This window comes from Patella vulgata, chromosome 7 (assembly GCF_932274485.2).
Source record: "Patella vulgata chromosome 7, xgPatVulg1.2, whole genome shotgun sequence".
Taxonomy (NCBI): domain Eukaryota; kingdom Metazoa; phylum Mollusca; class Gastropoda; family Patellidae; genus Patella; species Patella vulgata.
Window position 1 is genome coordinate 39,452,859 of NC_065885.2, and position 20,761 is coordinate 39,473,619.

At 35.9% G+C, this 20,761-nt stretch overlaps 1 protein-coding gene and 1 long non-coding RNA gene across 2 annotated transcripts in view; one reads left to right on the top strand and one right to left on the bottom strand.

Annotated features, from left to right (window-relative positions):
• Nucleotides 1-748: 748 nt before the first annotated feature.
• Nucleotides 749-20,761, top strand: part of LOC126828452 (uncharacterized) — a 56,619-nt gene continuing 36,606 nt past the window's right edge. Inside the window, exon 1 of the long non-coding RNA XR_007683081.2 lies at nt 749-888. This is a non-coding gene — a long non-coding RNA (uncharacterized LOC126828452). The remainder of the gene's footprint in view (nt 889-20,761) is intronic.
• The window catches only part of LOC126828388 (phosphate carrier protein, mitochondrial), a 53,678-nt gene continuing 37,912 nt past the window's right edge, over nt 4,996-20,761 (bottom strand). Inside the window, exon 7 of the mRNA XM_050558169.2 lies at nt 4,996-5,471. Coding sequence (XP_050414126.1) covers nt 5,311-5,471 — 161 coding nt within the window. The 3' untranslated portion in view covers nt 4,996-5,310. The remainder of the gene's footprint in view (nt 5,472-20,761) is intronic.

The following is a 20,761-nucleotide window of genomic DNA, read 5'->3' on the forward strand; positions in this document are numbered from 1 at the left end:
CAGAACTCCCAACTTATTATGTAGTCATTGTCATGCCGGTTGTTTTTAATAACAGAATTTTCCAGTCATATAACAGATCAAAGAATTTTTCGAGACGCATTGTCACGTATCGACTTCTATTTTTGGATTATCTGGCGCCACACATAGCCCAATCATATCAAAAAGCATGCAGTTCCACCTTGAAATGGGTTCAATTGATTTACGGTTTATTCTATAATTTATAACACGGTTTAGAGCACAATGTATAGGAGTCGCATTTTTGACTTCTAAGTAGATTCTTATACGGAATTCCGGATGCAATGCTAGACATTTGGACCACTGTTGCCGAACCGATTTGAAAATGCTTAAGGCTTTTTTTTCTTTGCGCATGTCGTGTGCTCCTCTGTTTTTGATGTGTATGATTTTTATTTTTGTGATAATTATTTGAAACAAAATAGGATTATCATAAAGGATATTTAACATCTACAATATGAGTACGGTAAGCACTCTCTACGTACTGCGTTTGTAAACCACGAAATTCACCCCTTATTAGAAAGTTTCAACTATAGTCTATTGCATGTAAACGTTAAAAAAATCAGCTCGAAATACAGACATCTCTCTTTCTCTCGCTGCGCACGCGTACAAATGTTAAATTCAATCGTTAAATGTGCGTACGTAAAAAAACGAAGAAAGCCGACTGCGGAAAATAAGAATTCGTTTTCCAGAACAAAATTTGAAACTTTGATGTGACCAAGAAACATAACTCTTTTTAATGAAAAAATCTACCCCTGTAACGTTACTTGGGCGATCAACTTTTCCATATAATTAGAAAGTCCCATTCAAATGGCCAAATCACACAAATATCCAACTTAGCAATAGTTTACTTGTTGATGAATGATGATTTTAATGGTAAGTCTTATCATATTTGTTAAAATAAGCCCCAAATATAGCTCGTTTATTTCATTTTTGTTATTTGCACGAACCACTCTACCACAATCACAACCCAGAATGAATGTCAACAAAATACTGGCTATAATTTATTAACACTGGCCGTCCCGGTAGAACACAGATCGTATTGTCAGATACTGAGATAGTTGTTCGCCGACCGTTATCTCGTCGGAAAGCAGTTTTATTCAAGTTGACAAAGTATGTCATATAATATAATGATTGTTATTGATTTTGTAGTAGTAGTAGTAGTAGTTCTTGGTGTTTAACGTCTGCTTCCACATAAGTGTATTGATTTTGTAATCGGAGTGGATATTTAACCGTATACGGCAAAGTATCTACTTCCGCTATTTTACCGTACATGGTTTCTGATTGGCTGGAATATAGTGACGTCATCAAGTGTCAGTTCCTGGATTATTTGACCGTACATGAGATGAATTTAACCGTATACGGACGGCTATCTTAAAAATCAGTATTAATTCCAAAATTTGAAAATAAATTAAGAACACACTATTGTAATTATTTTAATTTAATTTCCCATTTTGATGGATTAGACCAGCGGCTGCCAGGCAGGATACGCCCACATTTTCGAGAGATTGATAGAGAATAAGCAAAACAGAAAGTGATTTTTCGTACAATCAAAGGCCATAATTCATAAAATTACAATTCGACATGCGCAAATATGGAAAGGAACCGAGATCTTTGGGTTATAAACTCACATTTCAAGTTTCAACAAAATCGGATATAAAATTGTGACCTCTATAGGGTACACAATCTTGATATACCATATTTTTTTTACCTTATTTGAGAACAAGGGGCAGCTATTTTGTCTGTCAGTTTTGGGCTGATTGTCACGAAATTCGAACACAGCCGTCCTTAGGGTGTAAGGGTGATATAATAATACTGTTTTTTAAATCGGATAAAAATTATGACCTCTATAGGGGCCCACAAGCTAAAAATGCGATTTTTTGTACAATCAGGCGCCATAATTCAGGAAGTTACATTCCGATATGCGCGAATATCGAAAGGAACCGAGATCTTTGGATTATAAACTCACATGTCAAGTTTCAACAAAATCGGATAAAAATTATGACCTCTATAGGGTCCACAACCTTGATATACCATATTTATACGCTATTTGAAAACGAAGGGCGGCCATTTTGTCGAAATTCAAACTCAGCCGTCCTTAGGGCGTAACGGTGATATAATAATACGTTTTTTTTAAATTGGATAAAAATTAAGACCTCTATAGGGTCCACAAGCTAAAAACGTGATTTTTCGTACAATCAGGGGCCATAATTCAGGAAGTTACATTCCGATATAAGCGAATATCGAAAGGAGCCAAGATCTTTGGGTTATAAACTCACATTTCAAGTTTCAACAAAATCGGATAAAAATTGTGACCTCTATAGGGTCCACAATCTTGATATACCATATTTTTTACCTTATTTGAGAACAAGGGGCGGCTATTTTGTCTGTCAGTTTTGGGCTGATTGTCACGAAATTCGAACACAGCCGTCCTTAGGGTGTAAGGGTGATATAATAATACTGTTTTTTTAAATCGGATAAAAATTATGACCTCTATAGGGCCCACAAGCTAAAAATGCGATTTTTTTGTACAATCAGGGGCCATAATTCAGGAAGTTACGTTCCGATATGCGCGAATATCGAAAGGAACCGAGATCTTTGGGTTATAAACTCACATTTCAAGTTTCAACAAAATCGGAAAAAAATTATGACCTCTATAGGGTCCACAACCTTGATATACCATATTTTTACGCTATTTGAGAACGAAGGGCGGCCATTTTGTCTGTCAGTTTTGGGCTGATTTTCACGAAATTCAAACTCAGCCGTCCTTAGGATGTAACGGTGATATAATAATACAGTTTTTTAAATCGGATAAAAATTATGACCTCTATAGGGTCCACAAGCTAAAAACGCGATTTTTGGTACAATCAGGGGCCATAATTCAGGAAATTACGTTCCGATATGCGCAAATATCGAAAGGAACAGAGATCTTTGGGTTATAAGCATACATTTTAAGTTTAAACCACATCGGATAAAAATTGTGACCTTTACAGTGTTCATAAGCTAAAAACGTGATTTTTCGTACAATCAGGGGCCATAATCCATGAAGTTACAGTCCAATATGCCAATATCGAAAGGAACCGAGATCTTTGGGTGATAAACCTATATTTCAACTTTCATTGAAATTGGATAAAAATTGTGACCTGTAGACTGTTCACAAACAATTGTGGATGGACGGACAGGGGCGACAACAATATACGTCCACATGAAAATGTGGGCGTATAAAAAATGGGTTAGGGTTAAAATTTATCTCCTATTTTCAGAACATCTGTACTTTCCGCCATTTTGAATAAGGTATGACATCATCATACAAATTAGCCAATCAGAAACGATATACTTTGCCGTATACAATTAAATATCCACTGCCTTTTGTAATTAAATTTATGTGAACCTTAGGGGCAGTGGCTATAACACTGAGCAAACTGAGAAAAAATTTGAAAAATTGAACCAATATCTTGGCACTTGGTGATTGCTGGGAGCAAATTCTAGTGAATAAGAGAACCAGAAATAGGAGTCAATGGGACAGAATCTCGAAATCTGCCCCTGTCAATTCCGCCTGTTTTGCCAGAACATTTGTACAGTCTGACGCCCCACGCACTGGTGGTACTACTAACTGGGCAGTTCACTATAACCGTAAATATGACAGTGCTGGGGCAGTATAAGACCATAGAGGAGTGGAAGAATGATGCCATAATGGAATCTAGCCGCGCAATTCTACAGTCTGTCGCCCCACTCACTAGTGGTACTACTAACTGGGCGATTCCCTGTGAATATAATAGTGATGAGATTGTATAAGATAAAGGAGTTAAAGAATAATGACTTTAGATTATGTAACTGAGCTTTTAATTTTTTGGGATTGGGCACCAGGGGACTTGGTCTCTGAAATGTCATTTACTGGACTTTGGGATCTGGGGAAAGGTTTTGCAGAATTCTGATGGTCAGAAAATACTTACAACATGAGTAAAATACGTTTTAATTTCTACTGGGATTAAATATGCAATAAGTAAAAATTCTTAAGTTCGATAGATCGCCTTGACATTTCATAATTTAAAGATTTTTTTTTTACATATTTCTGAAAAAAACTGTGCTTCCGATAACTTCTTACCAACTGTTCGACTAATGTTATTCGTATGACAATCAATAATATAATTTAAGTATCAAAATCCTCGTAACAAGCTCTCTAAATTTCTTAGACCAACATACTCATAACAGGGAATTTTTGTTTTGAAACATGAAAAGTTGAGTATACCGTTGCAATTTAGGTGCACGCATTCACACAAAATTTTTTCTTTCTGTTTTGGCATTGTTTACCTCACAAGTGAGCACTAGGAGTTCATCTATATTCACTGGTTTGAGGGGCTACCAACCGACTTATTTCAATGCTTTCCTGAACCCCTTGTGCATCGCTGAGATCCCAGTTTTGATGTCCTCCAGCTACATCGGACATATTGTACGAGAATTGTTTTCGTCTTCCTCCGCATATTAAGTATTTGAGGTTTTTCCCTTCTATTCTGTGATATCACCTCGGTGGAAGCGGACGTCAAATACAACAAACAAACAACATATTCTGGCATTATTTGTTTACCCCATTAATTCATTTGGTCAGTCGCCGATGCATAATTTTGAGACCGAATGCAGTGAACAACTATTTTTTTTCCTGGGGGAAAATATTTTACTTAGACCAACTCACAACAGAATAAGGGTAAAAAAACATTTTTTCAAACATAAGTTGACAAGTTTTGGGTGAGTAGCGTGATTTTGGCATTGTTTGTATTAATTCAACGAGCACTTATTTTGACATCGACTGCACTTATTTTGCAACCGACTGCATTTATTTTGCGACAGACTATTTTTTTCGCTGTTATTCCTAGATCACACCACCAACCCAACAATTTCGTGACTAACATGATCATTTTTTTTCTTTAATTCAACAATTATCTTGAATTGTAGGTACAGGGCAAATGATGTAAAGCAAGAATGCAATAAAAGATGTACTGTTTATTTTCCACTCTCGATTTGTTTCCACTCAATAAACATAGTCTATATACTATTATCCAAGAAACTAATAATTTAGATTTACAACTGAAAATGTGTCGGAAATGGAATTTTTGTCATTATGATAATTACAATATTCTAGTAGTAATTAGACCTCAAAATAGTCTGAACATGAGCCATATAGTGTTTTATCATCGATAAATATCCAACAGATAATATACAAAATATCACCAAAACAATTGTGTACAGATCACATCTGCTACAATTAAAGTTCATAGTTAATTATCTAATAATTTGTTATAATCACTGTAGAAGTCCTAGTTTTCTCTTGAGGGACTCAGGCATCTCTGGTGGTGGTGGACGTGGCAGTCTAAAGAATACCTTTACACTATCATAGATAAACCATTGTAATGCAGTCAATGTACCAATCATAATAATCCTAGGTCCAAGACCCTTCCACATTCCTAAAAAAAAAAAAACAAACAACAAAGTTAGTCAGATTATTACTTGAAAATAGGACTAGATTCGTCACTTCAATTATTATACTGGTGGAAAAATTGTAAATAATACTAATAGCTTCAATCCAGGTGTCAGGACTGCTATTGCTTTACGTCCTATGCAACCAGTACATGCATGTGATTACCTAGAGCCATTTTATTATGCTTATATCTCAGCAACTACTTGTCACATCGTTACGGGGTCTTCGGTTTTACTGAAAAACTGGAAAAGTGGGTGTGACTTAGAGGATAAAGCTATCTTGAACGTCCTGCGACAATGCAAAATGTCCGAAATCACCAAAGTTGTCGTTTTTAAAAATATTGTCTTAATTTTAACAATAACCGTTGGATTTTAACTTTCAATACATTGTGGCATAGCCTGAGACAGGGCACACAGTTTGTGCTACTTTTGATTTTCTGCAAATCTTCGTAGATCATAAAGCGCCAAATTTAGAAAATTTAAATTTTTCCAAATTTTTTTATATTTATGATTATTTTTGATGGTATTTTACACAGGATTAAAGAGTCATCATACTTGAGCAAAAATGTAAAAACATTTGGGCTCAGTAATTTACGTTAGCCGCCATTGGCTAATTTAGTTTTTCAGTCCTAGATTAATTATTTATAGTTGGGTTAGTATAAAACAAAGTTCATATGCTTTGTGGTCTCAATTGTCATTTTTATTTGTTACCGATAGTTTCCCATCGGCATCGGAAGTGACGTAATTTTACCAAAAACTACAATTTTGACAGTTTGGTACCACTTTTTGAAAACAAATATTTTTTTTTCCAAATCTGATATAACTAAAAGGGTTTGCCCTATTCTTGAGCTCAGATTTTTTAATTTGATTTAATTTCTCCTTCAATTTCGATTAAAAAGTGAAAAAAGGCGTAAATTTTAAAATATTTCTTTGTAACTTTCATAAACTGGTAGCAATAATCCATACGAAGAGAATGTATGCGAAAAATAGTTTGTAATATGAGCAGCTGCCGGGAAATAGGCAATTTTCCATGCATACTTTTCACGCTATTTTGCCTGTAAAAGAATGAATTATTCGATTTTCAATATTTTTTTACCATTTGATGCCCAATGCCAATCTTGACTAGGTCAAACCAATTTAACATTTTCAGTGTCACCGGAAATGACGTCATTTCTGCAAAAACTGTATTTGTACAGGATCCCATTCCTAGTTGCCAAGGAATACTGTGTGAGTTGGATTACGCAACAGAGTGTGTATTTTTGTGGGGGGTTTTACGCAAAAGAGCGTTTTTTTGTCCAGTTTTTTGCATTACATAGAAATCGTAGATATCTGTGCTGCAGTTCAGTGTTTTTGATCATAATCTGTGGTTTGATGAGTGTACAAAATGTAGTAGTGACTCGGATGATGATGTCGCCTGTCTAACCTCGTGGGTTTTCTTCGGGTCCTCCTGTTTCTTCCCACTGCTGTTGTAAAGTTATTGGATATTTTCAAAAAAAAAAATCTGTATTGTGTACCAAAGAGATGCCTCTGAAAACAGCATACTTCATTTCTAACATTCTGCATCAATAAATATTTTTTATTGCACTCAGAAGTGTGAACTTTTTTTTTTTTCATGTAAAAAAATATTTCCCTTATTTTCTTTACCGATACAGAAAGCCCTTTTTATACTCTTTCTAAATATATATACTTTGTAGGGTTTGTCATTGTCAGAAAATACTTTTTCCCCACATTTTTGTATTTGGAACCAATTTCCGTCGCAATGCTAGGAATTAGGCTTATGCCCTAAAGGGGTTTGAGAACAAACCAGCGGCTGCCAGGCAGGATACGCCCACATTTTCGAGGGATGGATAGAGAACAAGCTAAAAAGAAAGTGATTTTTCCTACAATCAAGGGCCATAATTCAGGAAATTACAAATTACATGTACAAGGAACAGAGATCTTTGTGTTATAAACTTACAAATAAAAATTGTGACCTCTATAGGGTACACAACCTTGATATACCATATTTTTAGGCTATTTGAGAACGAACGGCGGCCATTTTGTCTGTCAGTTTTGGGCTGATTTTCACGAAATTCGAACTCAGTCATCCTTACGGTGTAACGGTGATATAATAATACGTTTTTTTTTAAATCGGATAAAAATTATGACTTCTATAGAGTCCACAAGCTAAAAACGCAATTTTTCATACAATCAGGGGCCATAATTCAGGAAGTTACGTTCCGATATGTGCGAATATCGAAAGGAACCAAGATCTTTGGGTTATAAACTTACATCTCAAGTTTCATCAAAATAGGATTAAAATTGTGACCTCTATAGGGTCCACAACCTTGATATACCATATTTTTACGCTATTTGAGAATGAAGGGCGGCCATTTTATCTGTCAGTTTTGGGCTGATTTTCACGAAATTCGAACTCAGCCATCCTTAGGGTGTAACGGTGATATAATAATATATTTTTTTAAATAGGATATAATAATACGGTTTTTTAAATCGGATAAAAATTATGACCTCTATAGGGTCCACAAGCTAAAAGCGCAATTTTCCGTACAATCAGGGGCCATAATTCAGGAAGTTACGGTCCGATATGTGCGAATATCTAAAAGAACCGAGATCTTTGGATTATAAACTTACATATCAAGTTTCAACAAAATCGGATAAAAATTGTGACCTCTATAGGGTCCACAACCTTGATATACCATATTTTTACGCTATTTGAGAACGAAGGGCGGCCATTTTATCTGTCAGTTTTGGGCTGATTTTCACGAAATTCGAACTCAGCCATCCTTAGGGTGTAACGGTGATATAATAATATGTTTTTATAAATAGGATAAAAATTATGACCTCTATAGGGTCCACAAGCTAAAAACGCGTTTTTCGTACAATCAGGGGCCATAATTCAGGAAGTTACGGTCCGATATGCACGAATATCGAATAGAACTGAGGTCTTTGGGTCATAAACTTACATTTCAAGTTCCAACAAAATCGGATAAAAATTGTGACCCCTATAGGGTACACAACCTTGATATACCATATTTTTAGGCTATTTGAGAACGAACGGCGGCCATTTTGTCTGTCAGTTTTGGGCCGATTTTCACGAAATACAAACTCAGTCATCCTTAGGGTGTAACGGTGATATAATAATACGTTTTTTTAAATCGGATAAAAATTATGACTTCCATAGAGTCCACAAGCTAAAAACGCAATTTTTCGTACAATCGGGCCATAATTCAGGAAGTTACGTTCCGATATGCGCGAATATCGCAAGGAACCGAGATCTTTGGGTTATAAACTTACATTTCAAGTTTCGTCAAAATAAAATTAAAATTGTGACCTCTATAGGGTCCACTACCTTGATATACCATATTTTTACAATATTTGAGAACGATGGGCGGCCATTTTATCTGTCAGTTTTGGGCCGATTTTCACGAAATTCGAACTTAGCCGTCCTTAGGGTATAACGGTGATATAATAATACTGTTTTTTTAAATCGGATAAAAATTATGACCTCTATAGGGTCCACAAGCTAAAAATGCGATTTTTCGTACAATCAGGGACCATAATTCAGGAAGTTACGGTCCGATACACGCGAATATGGAAAGGAACTGAGATTTTAGTGTTATAAACTTGCATTTCAAGTTTCAACAAAATCGGATAACCAGCGGCTGCCAGGCAGGATACGCCCACATTTTCGAGAGATGGATAGAGAACAAGCTAAAAATCTGTAGGTTATAAACTTATATTTCAAGTTTCAACAAAATCGGATAAAAATTGTGACCTCTATGGGGTCCACAACCTTGATATACCATATTTGTACGCTATTTTAGAATGAACGGCGGCCATTTTGTCTGTCAATTTTGGGCCGATTTTCACGAAATTTGAACTCGGCCATCCTTAGGGTGTAACAGTGATATAATAATACGGTTTTTTAAATCGGATAACCAGCGGATGCCAGGCAGGATACGCCCACATTTTCGAGAGATGGATAAAGAACAAGCTAACAAGAAAGTGATAGTTCCTACAAGCAAGGGCCATAATTCAGGAAATTACAATTTGATATGCGCATATAGCGAAAGGAACTGAACGAACGGCAGCCATTTTGTCTGTGAATTTTGGGCCGATTTTCACGAAATTCGAACTCAGTCGTCCTCAGGGTGTAACGGTGATATAAAAATACGATTTTTTAAATCGGATAAAAATTATGACCTCTATAGGATCCACAAGCTACAAACGCAATTTTTCGTACAATCAGGGGCCATAATTCAGGAAGTTACGGTCCGAAATGCGCGAATATCGAAAGGAACCGAGATCTTTGGGTTATAGACTTACATTTCAAGTTTCAACAAAATCGGATAAAAATTGTGACCTCTATAGGGTCCACAACCTTAAAGGGACAATAACACTCTTGCTGGCTTGAAAACTCTAGAAAATAAATAATATCTCTATCTAAGTACTAGATGTTTAAGTGTCCTACCTGTTGTGTAAATTATCCATTACATCCTATTTTACTTGTCCAGAGGGTTAGAAAATATTTTTAAATCGAAGTTTCATTTGAAAAGGTTTACGTTAGACGTTTCAAACCATTATTAGGGTGACCCACCATAAATAAATATCTCCATATATCTCGACAATTACGCCACAATATGTATATATATGCCAAGCCTCAAATCAGTTTCACACAATTATAGTCACTAAATAAACGATCATGTTGTACTTAATAAGCTATGACCATTAATCATGTATAAATAATAGACTGAAAACTGGTTCCAAGAGTCATCCATAACATCCAGACACTTTTGAGTAAAAGATAGGTTACGTGCCCTTGTTTTGAAATAAGTCTCGCTTAACCAGTCTATCGACCATTCTACGTCTGATTGACAGGTCGGGATAATCAAGACTACTTTTTTACGAAACATAACAGAAAGCTAGAACAAGAAATTGAATTTAGAAATAAGCACGTTAGGTAGCTCAACAATCGTTTTAAGAAGCTTGTAAAAGTTAAATGAAACTACTGCTAGTATCATGTTCCTGTCTAACCCGAGTGATTCAGAGATATTATTTGTACTAAACCAAAAGATGCCGCTCTTAACGGTACAGTTAATGATAAAGCGATTTAAAAAATGAAACGAACGTAATTTCTAAATCTGCTGTAATAACCAAGAAGCTTAATTTTACTGCTATTCAAAATCGTCAACAATAAATTTTTTACGGCTGTAATAGTTAATAGATTTGTAGAGAATTGCACGTGCCATGGCTATTTATAGTATCACACTGTCAGTAAGTTGGTCTGGCACGGCGAATGTGCACGCTTCAGTGGTAGTCTCGAACTATCAGCGGTGGACTGTATTTCTGTGAGTACATGGGTCATCCTACCATTATGTTGAATTTTTCAAAATTTTTAAATAAGGTGTGTTAAGATGAAATTTGTATCATCAATTAATTGAAATATTCTAAAATAGTACAATTTCTTGACCAGAATAAAGATTGGGACATATTATTCAGTCACAGCAAGAGTGGTATTGAGCCTTTAATATACCATTTTCTTACGCTATTTGAGAACGAACGACAGCCATTTTGTCTGTCAATTTTGGGCCAATTTTCACGAAATTCGAATTCAGTCGTCCCTAGGGTATAACGGTGATATAATAATACGTTTTTTTAAATCGGGTAAAAATTATGACCTCTATAGGGTCCACAAGCTAAAAACGCTATTTGAGAACGAAGGGCGGCCATTTTGTCTGTCAGTTTGGGTCCGATTTTCACGAAATTCGAACTCAGTCGTCCTTGGGGTGTAATGGTGATATAATAATACGTTTTTTTAAATCGGATAAAAATTATCGGATAAAAAAATTCATACAATGAGGGGCCATAATTCAAGAAGTTACATTCCGATATGCGCGAATTTCAAGTTTAAACCAAAACGGATAAAAATTGTGACCTCTACAGTGTTCACAAGCTAAAAACGTGATTTTTCGTACAATCAGAGGCCATAATCCATGAAGTTACATTCCGATACATGCCAATATCGAAAGGACATGAGATCTTAGGGTGATAAACCTATATTTCAAGTTTCGTTGAAATTGGATAAAAATTGTGACCTGTAGACTGTTCACAAACAATTGTGGATGGACGGACATGGGCGACGACAATATACGTCCACATGAAAATGTGGGCGTATAAAAAGGTTAAACAGGAGATTTGAACAAACTACATAGTACAAACAAGCCAACAGTGAGGCTGATGTCCCCCGCCGAAATTGCAAAATAAATAGATGACACATATTAATTAATCGCACATTTATTTTTTTCACTAAGTTTCATCACTCTCTATCAGATAGAATCAAGATTATCTTGTCCCAAACCATCGACAAATGAAATCGATTAGCTCTGCTTAGCTTCAGCTCGAAATGTTAATTATTGAACTCAGTCAAGACATTCACCTAATGAACATCTACATATACATCAAGTTTAAACATTCACCTAATAGACACCTATGCCAAGTTTGAACATTCTACCTCAATTAGAAGGAGAGTTATTGTGTTCCAAAGTTTCTACCAATCAAATTGCTTATCACTCTGCTTACCCTCAGCAAAAAATGTTCATTATCGAACTTAGTTAAGGTATTCATATATAAATCTATACACCAAGTTTCATCAATCTCACTTAATTAGAACTAAAGTTATCGTGTCCCAAAGCATCAACCAATCAAATTGCTTATCTCTGCTTACCCTAAGCGGAAAATGCTCATCTTCGAACTCCATCAAGGCATTGACCTAATCAACACATACACCAAGTTTGAACATTCTAGCTCAATTAGGAAGAGAGTTATCGTGCCCCAAAGTATCAACCAATCAAATTGCTTATCTCTGCTTACCCTAAGCGGAAAATGCTCATCTTCGAACTCCATCAAGGCATTGACCTAATAAACACATACACCAAGTTTGAACATTCTAGCTCAATTAAAAGTTATCGTGTCCCAAAGCATCAACCAATCAAATTGCTTATCTCTGCTTACCCTAAGCGGAAAATGCTCATCTTCGAACTCCATCAAGGCATTGACCTAATCAACACATACACCAAGTTTGAACATTCTAGCCCAATTAGGAAGAGAGTTATCGTGTCCCAAAGCATCAACCAATCAAATTGCTTATCTCTGCTTACCCTAAGCGGAAAATGCTCATCTTCGAACTCCATCAAGGCATTGACCTAATAAACACATACACCAAGTTTGAACATTCTAGCTCAATTAGGAAGAGAGTTATTGTGTCCCAAAAAGTGTGACGGACAGACAGACGGACAGACAGACGGACGAACCCATTTTAATAGTCCCCTGCTTTCTTCGAAAGGCGGGGGACAACAAAACCAAATTTTTTAATGTACCGGACACAGTCCATGCGAAAGCCGTCGGTCATTACCGATAAAATAGCTCTCGGTCCGGTATTTTCATCATGAATACCGGCCCAGTTGCCGGAAAGATTCTGGACCCGGTTTACTGACTGCTGGTTGTATTAAATCATCGCCGTATTGGCACTGACTGACGGCACTTCGTGCACGGACTGTTGAATTCTTGTTTAATTTATTGTGTTAATTTCACTATTGTTTAAAATGTAAACAAAATCTTATCTCGAGTACGTACAGTACGGAGAGCCTGAAAGTTATAAGGGACACGATTATCGTTTCGTTTTTTGTTGATAACGCCACGATAAATAACTTGGTGTAGCAGTCGCCACGATAGTCGCGGGACACGATAGGCCTCGGTGTAACTTTACATGCAAAATTAACGGTTATATTTGTCATAAACAATCGATGTCAAAACGATATACTGCCACGATGTTATGAATGTTGAATATTTTCGTTAATAATACGGACGCGTTAGGTAAAGTTGTATAGTAAGAACACGCGTGTTCACATATTCTGCACGATATATGTGGTTACATTTCCAACAAGTACCAGTCATGTAAAGCTGCATGTCTAGTACATTTTGAAGGATACATATGCATAAGACTATACATGTTTAGAGTGCATAGTTAAGAATTACTCTCAAATCACGGCAAAGATAGACTTTAAAATTGCAAACTATAACGGTATTTAGGTTACCGGTCTTACAAATAGAAATAAGACAAATAGAACTTGCAGCGGGAGTCGAAAGCGCTTTCAAATCAGACATAAGAAGCTCGTACTTACCGCAAAGATAGGTTGCCAGGCAACAAAACATACGCCCACAGCAGCTAAATCGTTTGAGCAGTCGACAAGGGTTGTCACATATTTATTCTTTTGTAGGTAATTAGGGGAATTTAATAGACAATTTCATACAGATGACATTATAATTTCCGTTGTTTGAAGGTTCACAAGGTTCTAAAATCTAAAACAAGGCCGTAACTCTGGAAGCAATCTACAGAAATTGTTCAAATTCGACAGGCTTTTTTCGTTTTAATAATTCAAATAATGCATATGAATTTCATACAGATCGGATGATAACTTTTGTTGTTCGAAAGTTCACAAAGTTCAACAAAGTAAATCAAGGGCCATAACTCTAGACGTAATTGATGGAAATTGCTGACATTCAATAGGCTTGTTTGTCTTCATTTCACTAATTTAGGTGATAACTGAAACTCAATAGGCTTGTTCGTTTTACTAATTTAAATGATACATATAAATTTCATACAGATCGGATAATAACTTTTGTCGTTAGAGCATTTACAAGGTACAACAAAGTGAAACAAGGGCCATAACTCACGGCGTAATTAACGGAAATTGCTGAAATTCAATAGGCTACTTCATTTCACTAATTTAAATGATGCATATCAATTTCAAACAGATCGGATGATAACTGTTGTCATTAGAGCGTTCACAATATTCAACAAGCCAACAGTGAGGCTGATGTCCCCCGCCGAAATCCAAAAATAAATAGATGACACATATTTATTAATCGCACATTTATTTTTTTCAAAAGTATCGAGCAATCAAACTATACACTAAGTTTCAGCACTCTCCATCAGATAGAATCAAAGTTATCTTGTCCCAAAGCATCGACTAATGTAAATCATTGAACTCAGCCATGACATGACAGCAGAGAATATTCATTATCGAACTAAGTCAAGGTATTGATGTAATAAAGCTATACACCAAGTGTCCTCACTCTCACTTAATTCGAACTAAAGTTATCGTGTCCCAAAGCATCAACCAATCAAATTGCTTATCCCTGCTTACCCTAAGCAGAAAATTCTCATCTTCAATCTCCATCAAGGCATTCACCTATCAGACACCTACGCCAAGTGTGAACATTCTAACTCAACTAGAATGAGAGTTATTGTGTTCCAAAATCTTGACCAATCAAATTGCTTATCTCTGCTTAACCTAAGCACAAAATGCTCATGTTCGAACTCCATCAAGACATTGACCTAATTAACACCTACACCAAGTTTGAACATTCTACCTCAATTAGAAGGGGAGTTATTGTGTTCCAAAGTCTCGGCCAATCAAATTGCTTATCGCTCTGCTTACCCTAAGCAGAAAATGCTCATTATCGAACTTAGTCAAGGTATTGATGTAATGAAGCTATACACCAAGTTTCATCACTCTCACTTAATTAGAACTAAAGTTATCGTGTCCCAAAGCATCAACCAATCAAATTGCTTATCTCTGCTTACACTAAGCAGAAAATGCTCATCTTTAAACTCCATCAAGGCATTGACCTAATAAACACCTACACCAAGTTTGAACATTCTGGCTCAGTTAGAGAGAGTTATTGTGTCCCAAAAAGTGTGACGGACGGACAGACACACCGATTTTAATAGTCCCCTGCTTTCTTCGAAAGGCGGGGGACAAAAATACAAATATTATATAATAAAGAAGTTAAATAACATTTGCAGGAAAACGGAATATGAAAATCGATTCCCTCCTTCCACTACTTATTTATGAGGGCTATCCAGTTATATATCAGCTAAATTGCGATAAAATAATATTTTATATCAATAATTATTATAGCTTGTGCCATCGTGTATTCTATGCCGTTGATTGTGTGTCAACCGAATAATTATTATCTAGTTTATATGCTAAAAACTGTATCACCAAAGGGGGATAATTTAGATAACAAGGTATTACTGTAATGAAACTATACACCAAGTTTCATCAATCTCACTTAATTAGAACTAAAGTTATCGTGTCCCAAAGCATCAACCAATCAAATTGCTTATCTCTGCTTACCCTAAGCGGAAAATGCTCATCTTCGAACTCCATCAAGGCATTGACCTAATCAACACATACACCAAGTTTGAACATTCTAGCTCAATTAGGAAGAGAGTTATCATGCCCCAAAGTATCAACCAATCAAATTGCTTATCTCTGCTTACCCTAAGCGGAAAATGCTCATCTTCGAACTCCATCAAGGCATTGACCTAATAAACACATACACCAAGTTTGAACATTCTAGCTCAATTAAAAGTTATCGTGTCCCAAAGCATCAACCAATCAAATTGCTTATCTCTGCTTACCCTAAGCGGAAAATGCTCATCTTCGAACTCCATCAAGGCATTGACCTAATCAACACATACACCAAGTTTGAACATTCTAGCCCAATTAGGAAGAGAGTTATCGTGTCCCAAAGCATCAACCAATCAAATTGCTTATCTCTGCTTACCCTAAGCGGAAAATGCTCATCTTCGAACTCCATCAAGGCATTGACCTAATAAACACATACACCAAGTTTGAACATTCTAGCTCAATTAGGAAGAGAGTTATTGTGTCCCAAAAAGTGTGACGGACAGACAGACGGACAGACAGACAGACAGACAGACAGACGGACGAACCCATTTTAATAGTCCCCTGCTTTCTTCGAAAGGCGGGGGACAACAAAGTGAAACAAGGGCCATACAAATCGTTTGATAACTTTTGTCATTAGAGTGTTCACAAGGTGCAACAAAGTAAAACAAGGGCCATAACTCCAGAAGAAATTAACGGAAATTCCTGAAATTCTATAGGCTTCTTCATTTCACTAATTTAAATGATGCATATCAATTTCAAACAGATCGGATCATAACTGTTGTCATTAGAGCGTTCACAATATTCAACAAAGTGAAACAAGGGTCATAACTCTAGATGTAATTAACGGAAATTGCCGAAATTCAATAGGCTTCTTTGTTTCACTAATTTAAATGATGCATATAAATTTCATACAGATCGGTTGATAACTTTTGTCGTTAGAGCGTTCACAAGGTGAAACAAAGTGAAACAAGGGCCACAACTCCAGAAGAAATTAACGGAAATTGCTGAAATTCAATAGGCTTCTTCATTTTACTAATTTAAATGATGCATATCAATTTCATACAGATCGGTTGATAACTTTTGTAATTAGAGCGTTCACAACATTCAACAAAGTGAAACAAGGGCCATAACTCTAGATGTAATTAACAGAAATTGCTGAAATTCAAAAGGCTTCTTTGTTTTACTAATTTAAAAGATGCATATAAATTTCATACAGAGCGGTTGATAACTTGTCGTTAGAGCGTTCACAAGGTGCAACAAAGTGAAACAAGGGCCATAACTCCAGAAGAAATTAACAGAAGTTATTGAAATTAAATAGGCTTCTTCATCTCATTAATGCAAACAACATATATCAATTTCAAAACAATCGGTTGATAAATGTAGTCTGTAGAGTGTGCACAAGAAATTGTGGACGATGGACGGACGGACCGACGGCAATATACGACCACATTTCAATGTGGGCGTATAAAAATGAAATGAACGCGACACAAGTCTCCGATGTCAGAGAATATTAGTAAAGTATAACCGCTATCAAATCCACACAAAAATCCAAGGCACTCATTTTATTTTAGAAAAGAAAAACTGTAGGCTCGATAGAAGAGCTTATTCTACATGAACCCCAAATCAATGGTAACTGTCAACTTGTATGTTGTCATTCTCGTGCAGATTTGTTTGAATAACAGAAATGTCCTGTGTATCAAAGAATAAAATCGCACGTAGCCACTCTTTGTTGTTTTTATGCGAATTCAATTTATCTAAAAGGGGCTCCGGCGCAATTTAAGGAATTATTTTTGACCCAATATTACCCATCGCCAATTTTTTAAATCATGGGATAAAGTCAATTAACAAACAATACAGGTCTACTTTATTACAAAAACATATGGTGAACTTACCATTTTGTCTAAAATCATAACGCTAATCAACAAACAATACTATTGTTCTTTATTACAAAAACATCGGTGAACTATATTGTTTTTGTACATATTGTATTTATTTATTTGTTTGTACTATATGTTATACCTGATGAGTCTTTGGCCTTAAAGGAATAAAGAATTTGAACTCGAACTAATAGACTAATAGATCTCAAAGACTAATAACATCACACATATCCATACATGTAGGTACACACACACGTGGTTAGGTCTTTGACGTACATTGCTCTATATAAATATCGTAATATGAAACCTTTTTATTTCTTCGACATCGGATTGCCTAAAAGTTCTTGAAAGTCGGCGAATCTGCTTTGGCTCAGCGACTCGAAGATTCGTACAATTCTATCATCCGTATCCACGTGAATTCCGCAAGGTATCATGGTACCACACTTCCGTACTAAATCGAATACTTCACAGTTGAGTTGTAGAATTCAGATTTTAAAATATCCGTAATAAATTGAATATCAAAACACAAATCACACCTGTGCATGGCACCGTATTTACATGTACCGCGTGCGAAGGACAGATATCGCCACCTGGAATTCCCTTCTCACACATCCGGACTATATTTACGCTACAAATTATATGTATATATGAAATATTTTTCCGACCTGATTTTTTGATTTTGTCAAATTGTCTTATAAATTATTCATAGCCTTTATTTATGGAAATTGTTTAAAACTTTTTAAATGATTAAATACATCATGCTTCGAGCCGTGTGCATTTCCATTCCAACCACTACTATAATTTACTGTGGTGTCGTTACTGTAGAATTATTTCAGGTGACTTGGGGGTGCGTTTTAATTTATTTAGATATAATACTCCATAATGCTATAAACTAGTGTCAAGCAGATGAAAACAAGCGTAGATGGTGTGAAATTCATTGTCTACTTCCAAACTGTGTGAGTAACAAGCCTACGGCAGAGCGAAATGTAAACAGTGCAAATGGCGGCTTTTCGCGGTATTTCCGTGCTTAATTCTTGCATTTAGAAACAAATAATTAAATGTACGTGACGTGGACGTGAGTATTGTGGTCAATTTACTGAACATCAAGTAAAATTTAGTCCACCTGTCGCAAGCGACAGGTAGTTTTATTTGCTACCTGTCAAACGAAAAAATCGCCGGTCGGCGACAAGTAGACAGGCGAACATTTCAAGCCATGGATGTAGTAAACAGAAATTGCTGAAATTCAATAGGCTTCTTCGTTTCACTAATTTAAATAATGCGTATAAATTTCAGAAAGATCAGATGATAACTTTTGGAGTTAGAGCGTTCACAAGGTTCAATAAAGTGAAACAAGGGCCATAACTCTAGTCGTAATAAACAGAAATTGTTGAAATTCAATAGGCTTTTTCGTTTCACTAACTTAAATATTGCATATAAATTTCACAAAGATCGTATGTTAACTTTTGGCATTAGAGCATTCACAAGGTTCAACAAAGTGAAACAAGGGCCATAACTCTAGACGTAATAAACAGAAATTGTTGAAATTCAATAGGCTTCTTCGTTTCACTAGCTTAAATATTGCATGTGGGCGTATAAAAATGCATAGCAACAAGGTTCAATATTTTAGATTATAACATGGACAGAACAATTTTTGATGAAAAAATTGACCAAAATCACTTTTACACCAGCGGCTGCCAGGCAGGATATGCCCACATTTTCGAGAGATGGATAGAGAACAAGCTAACAAGAAAGTGATTTTTCCTACTATCAAGGGCCATAATTCAGGAAATTACAATTCAATATGCGCGAATATCGAAAGGAACTGAGATCTTTGTGTTATTAACTTACATTTCAAGTTTCAACAAAATCGGATAAAAATTGTGACCTCTATCGGGTCCACAACCTTGATATACCATATTTTTACGCTATTTGAGAACGAACGGCGGCCATTTTGTCTGTCAATTTTGGGTTGATTTTCACGAAATTCGAATTCAGTCATCCTTAGGGTGTAACGGTGATATAAGATTACGTTTTTTTAAATCAGATAAAAATTATGACCTCTATAGGTCCACAAGCTAAAAACGCTATTTTTCGTACAATCAGGGGCCATAATTCAGGAAGTTACGGTCCGATATTAAGGGTGTGGCGACTAAGCAAAACTTGAACCGGTTAGTCGGCGGCTAAAAAACCGAACCGATTCGGTTTAGTCGGTAATGAAAACTAACTGAAAAATATTAGTCTTCCATAGTCTACAATACACGCTAATATACTGGCCTTTATATACGGAGCTTAAAACTGTAATGGCGACATACATACAGTTCTATGTTTTATGTGTCCAGTACATTAAAAAATCTGGTTTTGTTTGTACTATGTAGTTTGTTCAAATCTCCTGTTTAACCTTTTTAATAAAAGTAATAAATACAACATATAAAAAACTTCAAACAATAACGTATTGATCAATAATATTAGTGATAAACCGACGAGAAAGCATATCTGGGCATCAGCTCAGTGCGCATGCCTATTGACCTAACCTGGAGGATTGCTTGTTTCTGATTGGGCACTTCAACCATTGACCTTAGCGACCGACCAATCAAATAACGTATTCTTAAAATAACTTCATTAGGTATGCAAAAACACACTCGCTTGTAATCGCGAGAATATCCACGGCCGATTACGGAATATAGTATATACTGTCTCGTTATTATTATTTTCGACCATTTATCAATGATGTAGCTTATTACTTATTCGCCCCCATAATTGTCGTTCGTTAATACATGTATCTTTTTAAAAAAAACATGTTATAATATTCGGGCGACTGGTTTATATCATGCTGTATTTTTTAGACGACTATCAATTTCCCGAAACTTGAACCGGTTTGTAGGTAAAACCGAACCGACTAAACTAAACCGACTAATCGTCACACCCTTATCCGATATGCGAGAGAATATCGAAAGGAATCGAGATCTTTGGGTTATAAACTTACATTTCAAGTTTCAACAAAATCGGATAAAAATTGTGACCTCTATAGGGTCCACAACCTTGATATACCATATTTTTACGCTATTTGAGAACGAACGGCAACCATTTTGTCTGTCAAATATTGGGTTGATTTTCACGAAATTCAAACTCAGGCGTCCTTAG